At 37.8% G+C, this 19976-nt stretch overlaps 1 protein-coding gene across 11 annotated transcripts in view; it reads right to left on the bottom strand.

The window, feature by feature from the left end:
* The window catches only part of dachd (dachshund d), a 106051-nt gene that overhangs the window by 46598 nt on the left and 39477 nt on the right, over positions 1-19976 (bottom strand). For all 11 annotated transcript variants that reach the window (XM_084122316.1, XM_084122308.1, XM_084122311.1 and 8 more), the window contains exon 2: positions 7779-7894. In XM_084122316.1, the coding sequence (XP_083978442.1) occupies positions 7779-7894 (116 nt within the window). The remainder of the gene's footprint in view (positions 1-7778; positions 7895-19976) is intronic.

Here is a 19976-nt window from a genome sequence, read left to right as displayed (position 1 = left end):
GGTGGGGATGTACGACAAAGTGAAAACAAACAGTCTGTAACAGTGGGAAACCGAAAAAGACGCGCTCAAATATGCACACATACACACACAAATGTCTGTAACATCTCAAACACACGAACATTAAACGGCAAATCCATTGTTATTCCCTCTGAATGAAGAGGAACGCTGCAATTCAAAGTCTTTTGGCTCCAGTGGCAATATTAAATTTTTTTTTCCCATTGTTTGATTTGTTTAAAATGAGCACAGTGGAGATGGAGAGATTGGATAAAGAACTGACTCGCTGTCATTTACTCTTTTTCAATGACAAAACACCTGAAAGACTCACAGAAAGTAAAAGGAGGATCCTTGAAAGAGACCTTGAATCCATGAATGAAGATTAATGAAACGATGTGAATGGATGAATCAAAGCTGAGCTTTTTTTTCCAGCGCTGTTCAGTGAATCCTGTGAACGCAGTCTCATTTTGTACGTACAGTGTATTGAAAATGGTTACAGTACAATAACCTCATTTATGAGGCAAAGTGGATTCTGGGATAGGGGCTGAGCAACGTCATGACACTACAAAATATTAAATATCGTGACTGAATGTCACAACTGAATTTTTTTTTCCTGTTTTAATGCATCATTTAAACAGATCTGTATCCTGCATATTTAATGATATTATCCTCTTAATTAATTTAAAATGAGTCCAATTAATGTCAAGACATGCCAATTAATTAATTGCATATTAATATGGAAGAAAATAACCCCAAAATATCCTCAACATTATAGGTGGAAGATAAATAAAAGACTGAATAGGCGATACAAAAATTACTTTATGTTACGAGTCAACTATTGTATGTTGTCTTTCCATATCATTACACATAGGCCCGTCATTTGTCGCTAAATTGACAGACATTATATGTACCGCTTTTTAGCAAACTTATTTAAAAAATGCAGTCAGTATTTAAAATTTAAAACTCCTCTTATGTCAGTTCAGTGACACCAATCAGTGACACGCTCATAGTTTGGCTTTCGGTTTCCCCCACATGAGGGAAGCCAATTGGCAAATTCATCATCACTAAAGTGTCACTTTCACTGACATGACTCAACTGCGGCCATTTGGCCACTGTCTCCTTTCCTGAGCGCGAAGAGAATGGGAAAAAGAAAGATATTGAACATGTGGCTTTAATACGCCACCTTGCCTCCCCAGCAGCAGACAGGCAGATGGTGTGAGCAACACTGCATGCCACCGGCTTTCTGGGCTTGTTTGCATTTTAAAGTACATCAGTACCATATTGATGAATCGTATACACTGTGTCGGAGTGGCCGCTCTCGTTTGCTGTTGTATATTCATGCCCTACAGCTGCAGAGGGGATCTACCTCCCCCCCCCTCCACTCATAATAAATATGGCCTTCAGTCGCACCGAAGGTCAATCTTCATTTGCGTCTAATGGGAGAGAGTCAACTGTTTTCTAAATGAGATGTATGCGTAGAAGAGACCTGGAGAAAAATAAAAATAAAAAAAAGAATAAAATCACCTTCTGGTTGCTTGTGTGAAAAGTCGGGCACTTGAGTTGCTTTTACCAGAATTTTTACTTCAACAATTAAGCACTTCAATAATGCATTAAACATCCGTCATATTCATTTATCAACTAAAATGGACATGGTGATACGTAATGTCCTGCAGGTATGGATGTTATCAATAAACAGCTTATTTCCTGCTTAATTAGCCTATTACAATATAGACCAGTGGCTCCCAGCTGGTGGATTGTGACCCAAAAATGGTAAAGTCAACGACTGAAAGGAAAAAAAAAAACACATGCTGCTACTAAACATTTGTTGTACATAGTTATGATAGCAAAATAAATAGTTTTGTCAAATGCTGTAGTTAAAGGCAAAAGACCAATTAAACTTCAGAATTTAGAACAAATTGATTGTATCAGTCAAAAACTGAATAATATTAATAATAATAAAATGAATGAATCAATCAATCTTCAAAAACAATCAACAAAACCATACAAGTAAAAATTAGATGAAACCCAAACCACCACATTAAATATGGGTTTACTCGCAGCGAGGATAAACATGGTTTGTGCCAACCATGTTTTGGAGATAATATATAATTAGATAATAAAATCATAAAATCATAAACAACAACTGTGAAATATATTATTATGGAAATAATTTTTTTAAACCATTCTGGTACTGCACTGAGCTACTACTTGATGTAAAATGTAAAATCTTGGTCCTGAAGCAGTCAAAAACCAGTCGAGAGCCACTGCTACACCTACAAGCATTCATGAGCAACTGTATTCACGTTTATGGGTCCTCTTCTACATTATCATTCACTATTGTTCCAGAGAGATAGTTTTGTTCATTAGATCACAAATAACTTCCATCATAGGCTACAAGGGGATTTGACTGTAACATCTACATCAGAGTACCCATCCACAAACTGTTCTTCACATCAGCAACAAGTCCACTCGTAGTGCCCGTGCACGTCTGAGCATCACAACGAGCAACCCACTCCTTCTTCAATTAGCATTCATTAGTATGCCAAGCACCAATAGCAGATCGCAATGTTTCGACTTTTGAAAGTCACCTTTAGATTCAGACCCACATGTCTGTTTTTTTTTCACAGACACAAGGATCTCTTCAGCCACATATAAACAGCCAAACATAAAAGAGAACGAGCGGGCAGACGGGGCGCAAGACGGGGCGTGGGGAGGGGACAAATAAAGAATCACTTGGTACTGTCATACTGCGCACAAAACAGCAAATAATAGAGATGGGGTCTGATCGTAGCCCTTGGAGCAGCTGTCATATTAAATAATAATGAAGGATCTATTAATATGCAAAGGAACCAGCAGCAGACTGGCTTAATGCTGTCATGCCTCTGAATATTGTCAGAATGTTCATTATTAATTAACATGCGGGCTGCCCCATACCTGCTCAATGTCAGAACATTCTTATAACAAATAAGAAATGTATGTGCCTCCTTCCACTAATAGTGTAATTAAATTAAGATCAGATTAACTTCACATCAGTACACAAAGAGTGACTTAGCCATGCTTATGATAAGAAAGTGCTTATCTACTGACTCAATGGTGCGCGCTCCTAATAGAGATCAAGGCTAAATGTGACTATTTACTCAGTATATTTGCAGAAGTTTCAGTGACTATTGAGGACCGATCACACACACAAAGCTGAGGTTGTGCCAATGAGGACTGGGTGAATTAATGCATCTGAATTGTTCCGTCTGCACTGGAGCCAAATACAGCACATCAATTATAAGCTGCCGACACTCGGTTGAGGAGAGTCACATTAGAGTTGACTGATCTGTTTATGACAGTGTAATCTTGCATCTGCGTGAAGGCCTCATGTTTCATTAACCTCTTTTTGTGTCTATTCTCCCAGTCTTGCTGCATTTCTAGTTGATTGTGTCCACCTAATGACAGACTGATGGAATGATACTCTGATGCCATTACCTGAATAGCTGTAAAACACTGTTCACTGTACATTTGACAAAGTGTCTACAGTATATATATATATATATATATATATATATATATATATATATATAGATAAACACTGTATACACAAATACATACATGTTTTATATTTGAATATACTTTTTTTTTTCTTTTTTTTTTCTGGCAAAGCTGAATTTTTAGCATAATACCTCCAGTCTTCAGTGTCACATGATCTATCTGAAATCATTCTAATATAATTACTTCCTTTTCAAGAACTTTTCTCATTAATATCAATGTTGAAAACAGTTATGCTATATTTTCCTGAAAACTGTGATAAAAAAAAAAAAATTCAGGATGAATATAAACTTTAAAATAACAGCATTTATTTGAAATAGAAACCTTTTGTAACATTATAAGTGTTTTACTGTCACTTTCGGTCAGTAAATTACATTCTTGCTGAATGTATTAAGTTCTTTTTAAAAAAAATCTTACCACATACTTTTGAATGGTAGTATATGTAAATAATGTCATATTATATATCCATTTCATGGTTCTTATTTCTGTCAAACCCAGAGCAAACGACCTGTAAGATTTCATACAATATTTCTGGTGAGTAATTTCTGGTCAATATAACAGTAATCTGAGACCAACAGTGAGATAAAAATGGCTCTATTTTAGCAGTGTAACTGTGATGCTAAATGCAACTGGAAGGAAAACATCTCAAGTGCTGCGTTAACAGCATTGTGCACAAAGGGCGAACATTTGCCAATATTACAAATACACTCTTTTATGATGAAGTTACATCAACAACAACAACAAAAACGACCACTTCATGCTGTATTGAGCTGTTGTCTACATTTGCTCTCCCAATCCTGGTGCTGGTCAAGATAACTGGGATCCAAGAACCGAATGCGAGCAACTCTCATTGCATCTACTCATTATATGCCACTTCATCAAACAACCGAAGACCCTTACAAACTTGATTGTATAAAATGTTACTTTTCTTCAGATGTTTCAACCAAAATGTCAAGATCAGAGCCTCTCTCATGGTTTAAAGGCCTGGATATCAAAGGGTTTTTGTCATGGTTTCTCAGGACTAAATAAGAGAAGACTCATCCTGGGCTCTCCCACTGGCCTTTAAGTTCATGTTTCTAAACAAGACACTGATAGGCTGACCTCACTCAAACATAAAGGCAGGGTTGAGGGTTCCTACACATCTTCCATTTCAAAATTCCATACTTTTCCAGACTCACATTTTCAAACCTCTCTATAGATTTTCAGACCATATTTAACATAAATGGTTCATACAGCATTGTGTTCAGCTTTATATTTGGTATATAGAAGTCATCTGTAAATATTTGTATTTTCTCAGGGTTTTTTTCCATTGATTTTCTCGAAGTGACAACATACAGAGCCACTAAAAAATTATAATAATAATAAATAAATAAAAAATACAGATTTTTGCATGCCCTCGAGAAACTATTCACATGCGCACAGGAATTTTTTGCATGTTTACGCATTACAATTTTTTGTTTTATATATACTATAACCATTTCCTTTGTGTGTTACTGCCATCTCAAGGCCTAATGTCCAATTTAACGCAACCTCTGTGGCGGTGGAGAAACCATGACGCGAAATGGGCTGATGGCATTTGCCAAGTTCAAGGGTCTATAAAAAAGACTGGTATTGTAAAAAAAAAGTGTTCAAAATTTGGCTTTTCATATTTCAAGGAATTAGGTCTACTTTAGGTCTGGAAATTCCTCAAATCAAATTCCATACTTTTCCAAACTGCGTAGGAACACTGTAAAGGGGCAGTTAGACGCAGTTTCCCAAGCAGAATGTTTCACTAATGCTTCAGCGGCATCATTCAAGATGACCAGTTCTGTTGCCAATCTGGAATTTCAATAGCTTCCTCCTCAGAAATGTCAGATTGCATATCAGATTGCAAAAGAAATAAAATACAGGAAATAAATTAGGTTCGTGCATAAACTATTTTAGATTAGTGCCTCGTTTGATTCAAGTTTTTACATTTACATTTTAAGCATTTGATATACACTTATATTCAAAGCAACACTCAAGTTACACGTTTTAATGCATTCCCTGTTAACTGGACCCATGACTTTGGTGTTGCTAGCGCTATTGCTCTATTGTTTGAGCTACTGTATAAGCTTAAAATTATAAATATTGTTTATAAATATTGTTGTGTTTGAGATGTTGCAAAAGAGTGGTGGACAAATACACGACTACATTGTGACATACTGAAATGTGCTGGTAAATTAAAATTAAAATACAGACTAAATATAATTTAAATATATTTCTTAACAATTCATTAAAGATATCACTTTATAATAACTTTCATTTATGTGCCTTCACGTAAAGTTGGAAATTTCATAATTACAAGCACACGAAAGTCATATTTACATGTGGGAAACTGGGAATTCTAGATGATACACGAGTTACAGAGTTATGACGTTGGAAGGGACATGTCGACTTGAAAAATAGTAGAAAAACAGATCTATAATCTAAATATAGATCACTGAATGAAAGAAAGTCTGTAGTGAATTATAATGAATCATTTTTGATCAACGTATAAATATTTAGTTTTGATACAATGTATGAATAAGTCATAGAAATGTGTAATTTTCATAGTTTTAAATTCAGTGTAGTTCAGATGTAATTATTTGGGTTTATTGTTAACAATATAATTATTATTTTTTTGTTTGCGTGTTATGTTTCCGATTTGAATTTGTGACTGAAACGGTGGCTGAAACAGAGGTATGAGTTTCCCAGGTGCACTTAACTCTTTCCCCGCCAGCGTTTTTGAAAAAAGTTGCCAGCCAGCGCCGGCATTTTTTATCATTTTCACAAAAGTTTCATGGCCCCCAGAATATTTTGTTGTATGAATATTTAAACATGCAAAACGTCAAAAGAAAGAACGGATCCTCTGGTTTTAAACAAAATCAAAAACGTTTTATTCTAGCTTCATCCATTCCTTTTTTATCAACACTTGAATGTGGGAAAGTTTAATAAAAAAAGCAACATTTTGCGCAAAAAGCTGAGAAAATCGCATTTTTGTCAAAGACTACATCTAGATCGGATTCAGAATGATGATCAAAACATAGATGGAGTAGATCGAGTCCATTAACACCACCAAAGCTTTCGCAGTCCTATACCACTTCCTGGGTCGACATTTCATTCAGTAATATTAGTCAGTTTTATGATGATGATTTTGCATATACATCTGCTTACAAATTCTATAGCTTGTTTCTGTTTCTGTGTTTTATTTAGGATATTCAGTACTCTTTCAGAAGATGCGTAATAGCGCCCCCTACCATATAACAGTGAAAACACGGAATGGCAGAAATTTCCGTCAATGGCGGGGAAAGAGTTACCGTTCTAACATTATATAATTCTTACCACATGATTAAATAAGATGACTGGTCAGCGTTAGTGCTAACAATGTCCAAATATTAAGTTAAACACGCATACAGAGAAAATGCATAGCTTAGTTGCATTCGATAAAGTGAATGCTTGTAAATGTAAAGTCATCATGAAGTCTGCTTGTCTGAAGATTTATTGTTAGCTTGTTGTGTGACAGCAATATAATGTGTCCTATACACTGATCTATATAATGTCATTTTATATAGATCAGTGGTCCTATAGGACAGAAAACATCGTACTTTGCAATGAAAAAATAATAATAACACAAACAAATGGTTTGGTTTAAAAATGATAACTATATGGCTTTGTGTTTAATCATTGCTCAAGAATTCACAAGAGAGATTTAAGTTAACTGTACATTAACAAGGAGTGAACCATAACCGAATGTGTGTTATTAAAAGATGGCAGAACAACCGAGAGCACGATATGTAAATCAGGTTCTTTCTCGTGAGTGACTTCAAAGCAGCTACAATGAAAACCAGCCATAAATAGAACAAAAGCATCAGAGTTGCTCCAGGCCAACTGAAGGCACAAACGGTTGTTGTTGATTCTTGTGGCGATAAGCTTACTTTAACATCACGACGGTCTATGTACATTTAGCAGTGAAGTGGATTTAATCGGGCTAATTAAAATCCACTCAAGGCAGAATGCAGCATCCACTATAATAATCTGGAAGAGAACAACTCTCCACTCCAATTTATTCTGGAGCTGTGGTTGCACAGGGGGGCTTGCTGGGAAGGGAGGGGGGCCGAAGGGAACGGTCAATGGTTCTGGCTGGTAGTTTGGATGAGGGCTGTCAGATTTTGCAGTGTGCCATTTAACGGATGTGCAGCGGGTCGCTACGAGAACGGGCCGGGGCGTGGGAGGTGGTCTGCGTGAGTTACCTGTGGGGGGAATGATTCCCGGCGACATGAGGCCTGGCACAGAGTGCGGCATGATGTGAGGGTTCTCCGGCGATGTCACACTCTGGGTCCGTTTCGGAGGCCTCCCGGGTCTTGAGCTAAAACAGAAGTGAAGTGGCGGAAAGGGGGAGGTAGAAGGAAGTGGAGAGAGAAGGGGAGGGGTGAGGGACAGAGGTTGCCGTTAACATTCGGACCAGAACGCAATTCCATTCCGAAGAGCTAACATGTACTGTAAATAAATTCCTTTTCAAGGACAGTTGCTTTTTGCTGCTCGACATAATAGACTTCCACAACTAATTAGATTACACAGTGAATTCATTTCCTTTATTGAAGATCAACCACTTTTTGATGCATAATTCATGACCCGCACCTCGTTACCTGCCCTTCTGTATTAATATCCCTACACTATTTGAATTACCTCGTTTGCATATGCTAAAATCCGGCCATGCGGCTTTCAGCCTGGAAATTACATGTTAACTTGTTATAATTATTGCAGTCAGGCCACTATTGATTTATGAGACTTTTAAAAACCAAATATGTGTAGTTCTAGTAATGAATGATATTCTACGTTTCTTTAGGAAATTAAAAAGAAAAAGGCTGCCTTAGGAAACGTTCTGCTTGCTTGATTTAATAGGAGTCGTAGCTGGAAGCCGGTGTGACTGAGTGACTCAGACCTGTTGTGCGTTTATGATTGAAACTTTTATTACTTGAAATGAGTGACCAAGATCACACAATGATTAATGCCGCAACAATTGCCAAATCCAACGGAGGAAAAAAAAAACGACCCTCCGAGCTGATTGTCAGATATTTTTCACACATTACAACGTTATGTTCATCCATGCATTTTTCCACTCTAATTTCGGCAACAACAAAAAATCATCCCTAATAAAATTGTGGTTGTTACCAAGGGCGCTTCAGCCAATGGGGATGTTTCTCATGACTTTTTACAACAAAAAAAAAGAAAAAAAAAGTGATTCTGTCCTCTATACTTTTTCAAATCTAACTACATACCAAAAGCATAAAAAATATGATGAGTTGGTCAACTGATATATGCAAACCTATTATGTAGCATTGTTTCAGTGACAACCACACATCCTAATTACTGATGCACAAGACCCTCCATTCATGTTCATCATTAAATCAAACACTGTAGGAAGCAATTAATCAATCAATCAATTTTTATGTGCCACCTAATGTTAACAATTAAAATAATTGCTAATAATCGCTAATAAATAAACAAATAAATAAATAAATGCTCCTGCTTTTGGTTGTTACCAGAGAGAAAAGCTCATTTTCAGGGCATTGCCTATATTTCACAGCACTTGCAATACAATGGCATATCAGGACATGATTGAAAGAGACCTTCATTAACTCAAGGATTCGTTCTCTGCTTTTCCAGTGACTAAACAGGGCCTCATTTTCATGGCCAAAAAAAAAAACACCAGAAGAGTTCACTATGACCAAGGCCAAAAAACTCACTTATTCATGTACCAAATTCTGTCATGTGCATCAGTTTAGTCAATTTACAGACTGAGCAGATGAGCTGCATTTCATTGCGTTTTATCATGTTTTATCCCTGACAGGCATGAAATTGAAACGGAAATTCTTTACTTCGCACACTAAAAACAGAAGAGGCCATAAACTCCATGCTCAGAGTTTTAGCCATGAGAAAGAGCAGCACTCGATATAGTCAGGCCTGGGGCCATTCACACTGTAAGGAGTTTGAACCATATCAGCCTGTTCATATGTGACAGAATCATTTCCACATCGCATCACACAACAGAAATAGAGACATCATCTTCTTCATACCTCATATAAATGTTCCAGAAGGGATTTCACACTCATTTTAGGTTCATCTTTAGGAATCTTTCAAATTCATCTTCACAGTGTCCCTTCTGTTCATAATTGGTATGTATCAAGTTATTTATTGCTGTTCTATTTGAAGTTATTACGCTAATCTCTTAACTTGAAATTAATTTTAGTTATTTTAGAAGAATAATTTGCAGAAAAATGATTCTGTCATTATGCTCTCACCTTCATGTTGTTTCAAACCCTTAAATTTTCGTTATTTTGGGCAGAATGTTCTTTTTCATACAATGAAAGTGAACATGGAATGGGGCTGTCAAGCTTCAAAAAAAGCATTAATTTGTCATATCAAATTTGCACATTGGTAACAAGAAACAATGACATTTGGCACAATTCATGTAAAAACAGATGTGACATGACAATGCCATATTTGAATATATGCAAATGTGAAGATTATCAGTAAATAACCACTCAAATTTCCATCTTTTCCTTACATAAATCTATGGCATCAGCTTCTGAAGCTTTTTGTCATTTTACAGGCTTGACATGCTAAACTACTTGAGCATTCAACAGAAGAAAGTCAGCCAAGCAGAATTGGAATGACATGAGGGTGAGTAAATAATAAAACCATTTTAATTTTTGGAAGAACTATCACTTTAAATATAGAGTTTGTCACAAGAGAGCTAAAAAGACCCCGGCAACAAACAATCACATGGCCGACCCAGAGAATGCCCTAAAATGGAATTCCTCGTCCTATAGAAACACCTCTTTGATCTTATGTGGGAGATTGCATGACAGTTTTGTTGTCATCATTTTCAATGTACTCAACTGAATTATTTATGAAAGACCTCAACAGACGGCATGTGATGGTAAAAGCCTTCCTCCCTCAACAATGCCAAAAGCAGAAAAAACTTGGACAAAAAAATGGACAAAATGTCACATCAACTTTAGCTCCAGGAAGAGCAGGGGATTGTGAACAAAGCAGACGTTTAGCCTGCGAGCTGTGGTGGGATCTGCTCACGGAGTGTTTACACCATATCTGACGATGGTAGTACAGAGTCGAAGAGGAGAACAGTGGCTTTTTATAGGCTGTAGCAGCAATATTTTAACTTAACAATAAATATTTAACAGGACAGTTCACCTTTTTCATCATTTACGCACTTCCATGTCGTTCCAAACCTGTATGACTGGCTTTCTTTTGCTGAACAAAAAGGTGTAATACATTACAAAAAGCAGCATAAAAGTCTTAAAATTCACAGTACTCATTTTTTGAAGCCACACAATACCATTACGTGAGGAACAGACTGCAGCATCCAATTCATGAACAAATCATTCTTTTGAGTCAGATCTTTTCACTGAACTGATTGAACCAGTTCACAAAAGCAGCCTGAATGCTTCGTTCATGAATCAGACAGTTCTTCAGTTCAATTGAATAATTAAATTTTTCCGTTCACTTACAGAACTATAGCACAAGAGTCATATAGGATACTTTTATGTTCCTCTGCCTCATTGTGAAGCTCCTTTTGAGCTCCAGTCCCCATTCATTACAATTGTATGGAAAATATATTCTTTAAAATTTCGTCTTTTGTATTCCAAATCAAGAAAAATTAAAGTCATACAGGTTTGAAACAACAGGGGCTTGATTAAATGATGACAGTTTTTGGTTACACTTTGTTTGATGATCCACTTTAGACATTCTGCTTACTATAAGTAACTGCTTACTATAAGTATATGTCAACTAACACTGTAGAGAGTTAGGTTAGGATTTGGGTTAGGGCGATTTGGGCGTACAATATCAGTACGACATGACAATAACAAAATGACAATAAGTTTACTTATAGTCAGTGGTATGTCTGTTGGGGGACCATCAAAATAAAGTGTTTTTACAATTTTTTTTTTTTTTCTAAGAGCGTACTAGCACTCTAAAGAAAGTTGGTTGGCATGTAGTTGCAAAGTTACTTATAGTTAGTAGAATGCCAAAAGTGGACCATCAAAATAAAGTGTTACGCAATTTAAATTTTTGGGTGAACTATAGCTTTAAGAGATACATACTGAAGTTTTGTTGTTGTTATTAACCATCTTTATTTTGTTCTGCTTTTTGTTTGTGTGTGTGTGTGTGTGTGTGTGTGTGTGTGTGTGTGTGTGTGTGTGTGTGTGTGTGTGTGTGTGTGTGTGTGTGTGTGTTTGGTCAATTGCTTGTATTTCATCATTTATGACAGCAGATAGCATTTTGAAAAACAAGTTGGAAACAAAACTGAATAACATGAAGTGTTTGAAACTGAAATCCCCATCATGCGACAGCGCGGAAGGTTTTCACTTAAAACAGCACGGCCTGTGCTCATATGTTCAAGAGGACACTGCAGTCATTTAGCTGAGATATGCATGAGCATTCTCTGCTGTTTGTCGCTTCTGTAAACAGCGATTATGGGGCCACTGAGGACGTAGGGAGAACAAGAGCTGGACCTTCACAAAAGAACAAGTACAATTTGTCATGTGCTGGATGCTGAGTCCTTAAATAGCCCAGCACAAAAAGTCCTCAAAAGTAGGCTATTAGAGCACAACAATGGTTCATGAGATCCACTTGTGTCTGAGATATGCCCTGTGCACTCCACTACTGGATGTCACCACTACCAAACTTAGTTACATCCTTTTTCCTTTTCATTTTTTTTTTTTTTTGAGGATATTTTTCCACACAATGGTAGAAGCAAGGCTATCCGTGACGTTTTGCTGAGCGTGGCGCTGACAAATTCAAATAAACAAGATTTTCACCCCTAGAGGGAAAACGCAATGTTTGCTTGCATTCATTTATTAGATAAAGCTGAGTGGTTTGTATTACTCAGAAGGTAAACGTTTGAAATTAGCTACAAAATGCAATGCAGACACAGCCAACCAGTTATTAATGAAGAGGGTTTCAACCAGGGTGCAAATTATGGGAGGTGGGGTATTTAGGTTTTGACGCTCTAGTCTCAAAGGAAGTGGGAAGAAGGTTTAAATGGTCAAATAAGTACTTCGACCAAACAGATTGTTTGCACATTTTCTCGTGGCACGAATAATGTGTATATATACCTGTACATGAATATATGTTTGTGTGTTCTGCTATATTGCATTAACTTTTCATCAAAAACCAAATAATCACCCAGCAATCTCTCTTTATTGCTCATACTATAGTTAATAACAGATCCTGTATCCAAACTTAGGATCTTTTATAGACAGCATTTGCCCGAGGCCAAAAAGTGGCAAATTTGTAACAAATGTTGGAATTCTCATTTTGTTTTGCATTCATGGCGAAAAGAAAATAAGAGTGAACTTTCCCTGAACCATGCTTCCTTTAATGGACTTGGTCCATGTTGACCCAGGAGTTCACACTGGAACATGATCTCCTCCGTCCCACCACACTGAGAAAGCAATCAGATTAAACCCACAAAACATATGGCCATCTCACTTCCACAATACAAAAGTCAGCAAATAACTGAATTCAACCTCTCATATGTTGTTTATTATTATTTGTTTATTATCTGTTTCATAATAAATTCTCTGGATCCAAAGACATTTCTTTCTTCCAAGTCATTGGCTAAATAACAAAAAAATTGTCACACATGAACACTTGCATGATGCAATTTTCCTCAAACCTATATCCAAAGACTAGTGTAAATAATTTCATCTCTGTATTAAACTAGAATTTTGTGTACATAACAAGCATCATGAAAGCCAGTTTAATTATTTTTAGCCAGTTTAGTTATTATTTACAGAATAGCACACATACTGTATAATTGTATTATCTTAACAGCATATTAATTTACCTAGTTCAGATTTAATAAAAGCAGTTTAACGAAAATTTTTATCATTTATGAGACAACGCTTCAACGCCATTGACGAAATTTTTCTGGTTTTCGTGTTTTCACTCTTATACGGTTGGAGGCGCTATTAGGCAACATCTGAAAGAGTACAGAATCTCCTGTGATCAAAACACAGGCGAAAAAGAAGCGAAACAAGTGATAGCATATGTGAGCAGATGCATGTAAAATGCAATCATCAACATTAAAAAGCATATAAATCAAAACTGCCTAATGTTACCAAATGAAATGTCAACCCAGGATGAAGGGGGGGTTGATGGACTCCATCTATGTTTTGATCGTCGTTCTGAATCCGATCTAGACATCTTTGACAAAAACACGTTTTTCTCAGCTTTTTGCTCGAAACTTTCCCACATTCAAGTGTTGATTAAAAAAAAGAATGCATGAAGCTAGAATAAAACAGTTTTTGTTTAAAACCAGAGGCCGTTCTTTCTTTTGACATATTTTATGTTCAGATATTCATTCAACAAAATATTCTCGGGCCATGAAAATTTTGTGAAAATGATAAAAAATGCTGGCAGTGGCTGGCAACTTTTTCAAAAAACGCTGGCATGGAAAGAGTTAAACACAAATTTGAGAAGTACACAGAATATATTTGGTCAGTATTTTTCAGACAGGTTTGTGGACCTCTGGACCTAATGGAGACACATTTTGCTGCCAGCTGATGAAAGTTATCCAGGAGTCAATACATGTCTCGCTCAGGTTTACAGAAAGAACATTCCTTTTTGATTCGCCTCAAATGGAGCAATTAACCTTTCCCGTCTTCCTTTTGTTTGTCATTGGGAAAGGTAAAGATGAAGATATTTATTCCATTTACTCGCAGTCGACCAAAACAAGCGGACAAATCACAGCATCTCTGCTTCTGTAAATACAGACTCCTCCAGTAGCCCGCCAATCAGGCCTTATAAAATATTAACTCAATGCCATTGCCCTTTTCAAATCTCTCACCTAGAATTCCCTAATTGTTCCCTTTCTTTATCTCACCGAAGCAAAGTGTAAATAAATTAGCAAAATAGCTTTTATCAGCCTGAATAACCTTTTAACTAAAGGATTATCAGTGGTTTATTTTTCATTTCTTTCCGTGCGATAGCAGCACATGCCTCATTGATTACTTTGCTGAGGTGGTGGCCAGCAGAGAAAACAAGGGCCTGATAACAAACCGAGGTCTCCGCACTAACAATAACACACTACGCTCAGATTAGGCCCCCTGACTTTGCAGCTTTATTCGGCTTGATTAGATGGAATGCTGGCAGGTAAAGCTCTTCCATTTTACTATGCAATCTTTGTGCAAACTGACTAAAAGATCGAAGCATATAACTCTGGCCAATTGATCACGGTTAGAAAGATATTCAATTGAAACTACTGTACACTGAAAGGACAGACCTGAAACTGAAACATGAAACTAGGCCAATACATTAGACTGGATAATCAGAATTTATGGACTCTAAACCTAGTGGAATGATTGCAAATGGTTGTTCGAAACATTTTAAAGGGCAACTTCTCCTTTTCCGTTCCACAGAAAAAAAAACAACAGCATATGGGTATGAACAAACATGAGGGTGAGTAAATGATGACAGAATTTTTTTTTTTTTTTTTTTGGGTGAGCCATCCCTTTACTGCTCATCAAACATGCTTTTTAAAAGCTCAGGACCACCATCAGGATATGGCCGTGATCGCATTACGAATACGAAACACTAACATTCTTGACTTTGCAAACCACTAATCATCTCTTTTATTCCCAACACAAACCGCCAGCATCAACTTCAACATCCCTGGGAGTTTTCAACAAGGGTCGTAGGGAAGCAAAATAGTAGAATCTGCAATGATACCTGATATATAGCAACACAAATGGCTGTCTCAGTCACTTACACCTGCACATGAATGGAACGCTAACAGAAGAGGTCAGCCGGAGCACAGCGATGGCCCGTTCCACAGGCGCTCCTGCATTAATCAGTGCTGCCTCAGATTTTATCACTCTCTTTATTTGCATCGAACTGTTTATCGCCACCAGCTCTCTCTCTCCTTCTCACACCTGTCACCCTCAGCCAGGTAGACGCCTTATCAGATCAGCATAGATGGATGATGTGTGAGCACTTCATATAAAGCATTTTATAAGCAGGAACAGCTGCATCCGCTGGTAAACGGTGAACTTTACTGAGGAACAATATATTAGATCAAATGCAAACAATCAAAGGGAGCAGTTACCCTCACTACAAACTACAAACAGTGGACCTCTCCTCCCCAGACGTGTTTTTCTGCCCGATCCTTCAACAGTACCGCGCCAGGCGTAACATTTAGAGATACAAAGAGTGCTCAGGTTATAAAAGTGGCCTTCCTGCTGCTTTTGTACGCAACACAGTCTGATTAAAGAGCTTCTGGGCAGGGCAATCAGATTGCGCCACTGCAAAGGAACTCGCAACCCAGTTATGTTCCTTCCTTGAGCTTTATTTACATGGCCGTGTCCTCATGTAAAAGTACGCAGAACAACTGGCCATAAAACTTTTTTTTTTTAAGTATGTGAACCATCAGAAATTTTGAGCATGCTGTTCATAGGAAACTTTGCTTAATATGAACCATGCCTCAAAAAAAAAAAAAAATCGAAGATTAAGAATTGTTAACTTGGTCAACACCTCCAGTCTCGTCTTATTGACTGGACCGCAGGTTATCTGACTTAAGTTAGCTTTTGGAGAACTCATTGGGATGGGGATTCACATACTTTTTCCTAACCAAAATTATCTGTGTGTTTAATTTGTCTAAACATAATGTGTTTGTCTATTCTTGTCTGAATTGAAGTGAACTCTGTTGTAGTTTGCAAAAACATCACAGGTCAATGACATTTTTAGAATAATAATAAAAAAAAAACGCCAGATAAAAGGTTACTGACCAAAAACATGGTTCATGCTATTCCAGAGTGTGTACCATTTCTACAATTTTCTCATTACTGGCTGTAGTTTTTAGGTGTTTGAGGGTTGTTCTTTTTTATTGTTGTAACTTTTATGACCAGTTTATCCATAAATGCAAGCAAATCCACAGGGTTAACTGTGGACTGCAACTGCAAACATGACACCGTTTGAGATAACTTCATACTGGAGGGAGATTTTAGAGGGAAAAAAAGATCTGAAAGCAAGATAAACTGCTTATTATTTTAATGCATCATTAATGACAAAAAGACGATTTCTTAATTGCATACTATAATTGTGAAGCTTAAAATTGTTTTGTATCAGTACTATTAGCACTAATAAGGAGCAGCAGGCCTGTACATCCTGGGAACTGATGTAGAATGCCTAATTGGTTGACTTTTCCGTGCCTAATGGACGATTCTCTTAATTAAAAAGACACTGCAGAAAATGTTATAGATCAGATACGGCAGAGAGAGGGGAAAAAGTAAATGCAGTTAATCAAATGTATTAAAATGAACAGTTCCAGGAAAGTTAAAATGAGATGGCTAGATATGATTTCCATCGCAATATTTATTAATTTCAGTCCCTTTGGTTAACAAAACAGTGCTGTGCTTATCTTCGGAATGGTGAGGAAATGCTCTCCGTGATCTCCCTTTGCCACGCAGAACTGCGACGCATATGAAACAAGTCTTCAAAACAAGGCTTTAAAAACTTACTAGTCAGGGTGCCTTTGAGGATATTTAATTAAAATCTAATCCTGCATTCATTAAGGCTCACATAAATTAAGCTGTCATTCATAAGATTTATGGATTCTCATTTGCATATTGCATACAATTCATCAATTACTCAAGTATGAAAGGAGCACATTTCCCTTGGAGCTGCCTGCTGCCCTGCCAGCATTTGAAATGAGAGAAAGAGCGATACTGTCAGGCATTCGAAACAAACTTTCCCCACAATGTCTGCCTCTTGATTAATCTAATTTCCAAGGCATCCTTTTACAAGATTGTACACAGTCCAGCTGCAGTTTTCAATTATATGTCCTGTCCTCACCACTAACTTTGAATGGGAGATAGATGTAGCGCAGGGCAAGTATCCAACCCCAGTCTCCTCCGCATCACATGCCTGTTTACTCCGATCTTCGTAAATTAAAAAAAAAAAAGAGAGGTGTTTTAGAGGCAGATGGAGCCTGGAGGGAGGGAGAAGGGGGAAATGCTGTAATTTTATTTAGTGGGATGTCAGACGAAAGGCTCGGTTTGTAATAATAGCATATTTCCTGTCACATTTACATCCGCCGTGCTTTCTAACAGAGGGAGGATTCGTCCAAACACATTAAACGACTCCCTTTTGGAAGAGGCGCTCGGCCACTGTGGGAGAACGCCAGCATGGAGGAAGTGCTTAAACCGAGTCGAGCGTGAATACTTCTAAGATAAAAGGTCAGGCGAAAACAAACAGATGACTTGCGAGGATGAATAGAATTAATTGAGTCATTAATATGCATGGCTAATAAAGCTCGAAAAAATTCTACGTGGAGAACGAAATCATTGTCGACTATTCTCTCTTAATGGCCCATATTTTCAGCTTGAAGGGATCTGGGACGTGTACATATCAATCTCGGAGAAGGGGAGGGGGGGGGGGGGGGGGGATTTGACAAACAGGTTGAGATCACCTCAGTGCCGATTGTTAAAGTCAGACAAAGCAAACAAAGCGAACTTGTTCTAGAGAGGATATTAATTCCCAATTAATCCCAAATTCTGGCAGAGGAACAGACCAGTGCAGCAAGTGAAAGTCATCTTGAAGGGTACTTAATTGGTTCCCTATAGTAAAAGAGCTTGATAACAGAGATCAAGCTGCAGTTTATTAATCCTTCCCATTGTCTTATGAAATTGTCGTCAAAAGTAACTTCAGATAGAGCCAATAGTTAAGACTTTAATGTGCTTTTAATATTAACAAGAGGAAGCAATTAAGAGGGCACAAAACAATAGCACTCTCAGACTGATGCATATTAATTTGGCAAATATGATTTCAGAATCAATACGATTAGGGCAGTGTGCCACACAAACACGAGTGCCTATACTGTCACACACACACACACACACACACACACACACTCAAATCTAGAGCCTTTTTTTCTTTAACTGAGAACATTTGTCCCACATTACATGGAATTATGTTTCATAAACATCCATGTTTTGCATTACATGCATTTCAAATGGTATTTCTGGTTGCTCTTTGACATTTCAGTCACATACTGACTTTCCAATGTCGTTAATTCAGGCGCCCGCAACTAAAACGGGCAACTGACTAATTATAACCAGAGCAAATATCTGGTACTGTGCAAGACGTAGGATGTGAGGTCTGTATCCTCTCAGGGACAAACAAACTTAACGCCAGGACTAAACAGGAAGTCCTTAATGATTAACATTAATTGGACTGTGGAATCGGAATCCTGTGTGAAACATTAAACAAAATTTATCCACTGTTTATACTCTTTCTGCTTTCTTAATAATTAATGAAATGTAAATATTCCAGGGAGTCCAGAAGTGATCTGTGGTGGGAGAGGAAGAGAGATGTTTACACAACGGCACAGCGAGTCTGCGTGGCAGAGACAATCCGCCCCGTCCTCCTCCTCCTCCTCCTCCTCCTGCGCTTCTAAATACTGTTTATGCAGAACGAATCATCCTCTGTGACTCCCGGATGCTGATCAATTCCATTTGAACGCTGTTTACTGTGAAAACAAAACAATTGACCCCACCAAAACGGCTCCTGCTAACAGAATCCCTCGATTTGTCCATGCTAAAACGAAATCAAGGCCCGGCTGCTAAACGCATGTCAGCCGCATCCGTCTGAGTCTCTTTGATCCTTCAGGACGAATCACCGACTGCGTGCGGAGAGCAAACAACCAGAACCTTTTAAGACAGTTGGAGGGAAAAGCGCCCCACCCAGTCAGGAGACAAATCGAATGTGGCACGTACAAGTTTACTTTCATCCTCGCTGTCTGATTGCCATCAACTGCCAAATGTGGCGTAATGGCAGCGAGGCAAGGCCCGTGTCGTTAAACCCACAGAATGACAATTATTTCAGACAAGCTTTATCAGGGCCCGTGACCCAGCCTCCACCACGCTAACTAAATCACTCGTTTTATTCCTGGAAGCTCGCGATTCCATTAAAAAGCTTCATGAGGAGGTAAGAAAAGTCCATTTAGGCTCAGCGTGAGGGCAAATAGTCCGACTCAGCACATCGTGCGAAGTCTTCACACCACTTGATGATGTAATTCTTAATGCATGGCCCTGGTCCACATAAATCTTAAGCGAGACATCACCCGAGATTTTTTTCCATCCCTCTCTGCTATCTCTCTCTCGGTTTTATTATGAATTGTTTGCAACATCTCTGCGACTAAAGCCTTCAACCTCTTCAAACCGCTGCCTCTAATAACTCGTCGCTACAGGGGGGGTGGGGGGGGTGCATGACAGAATGATGAATATCACAACAGACAGCTCCAATATGGTACAATTTTAGCAGATCAATATCGCACTGCAATATAAGAAAAAGCAGCAGATATTAGTCTACACAGTGTATTACAGATGAGGAACATCTATGCTCTCTACTCTCGTGCCAGACCC

Source organism: Abramis brama (genome assembly GCF_963993115.1).
Source record: "Abramis brama genome assembly, chromosome: 8".
NCBI classification, from domain to species: Eukaryota; Metazoa; Chordata; class Actinopteri; order Cypriniformes; family Leuciscidae; genus Abramis; species Abramis brama.
The sequence above is the reverse complement of the archived record's forward strand: the minus strand, read 5'-3'. Positions and strand labels throughout refer to the sequence as shown.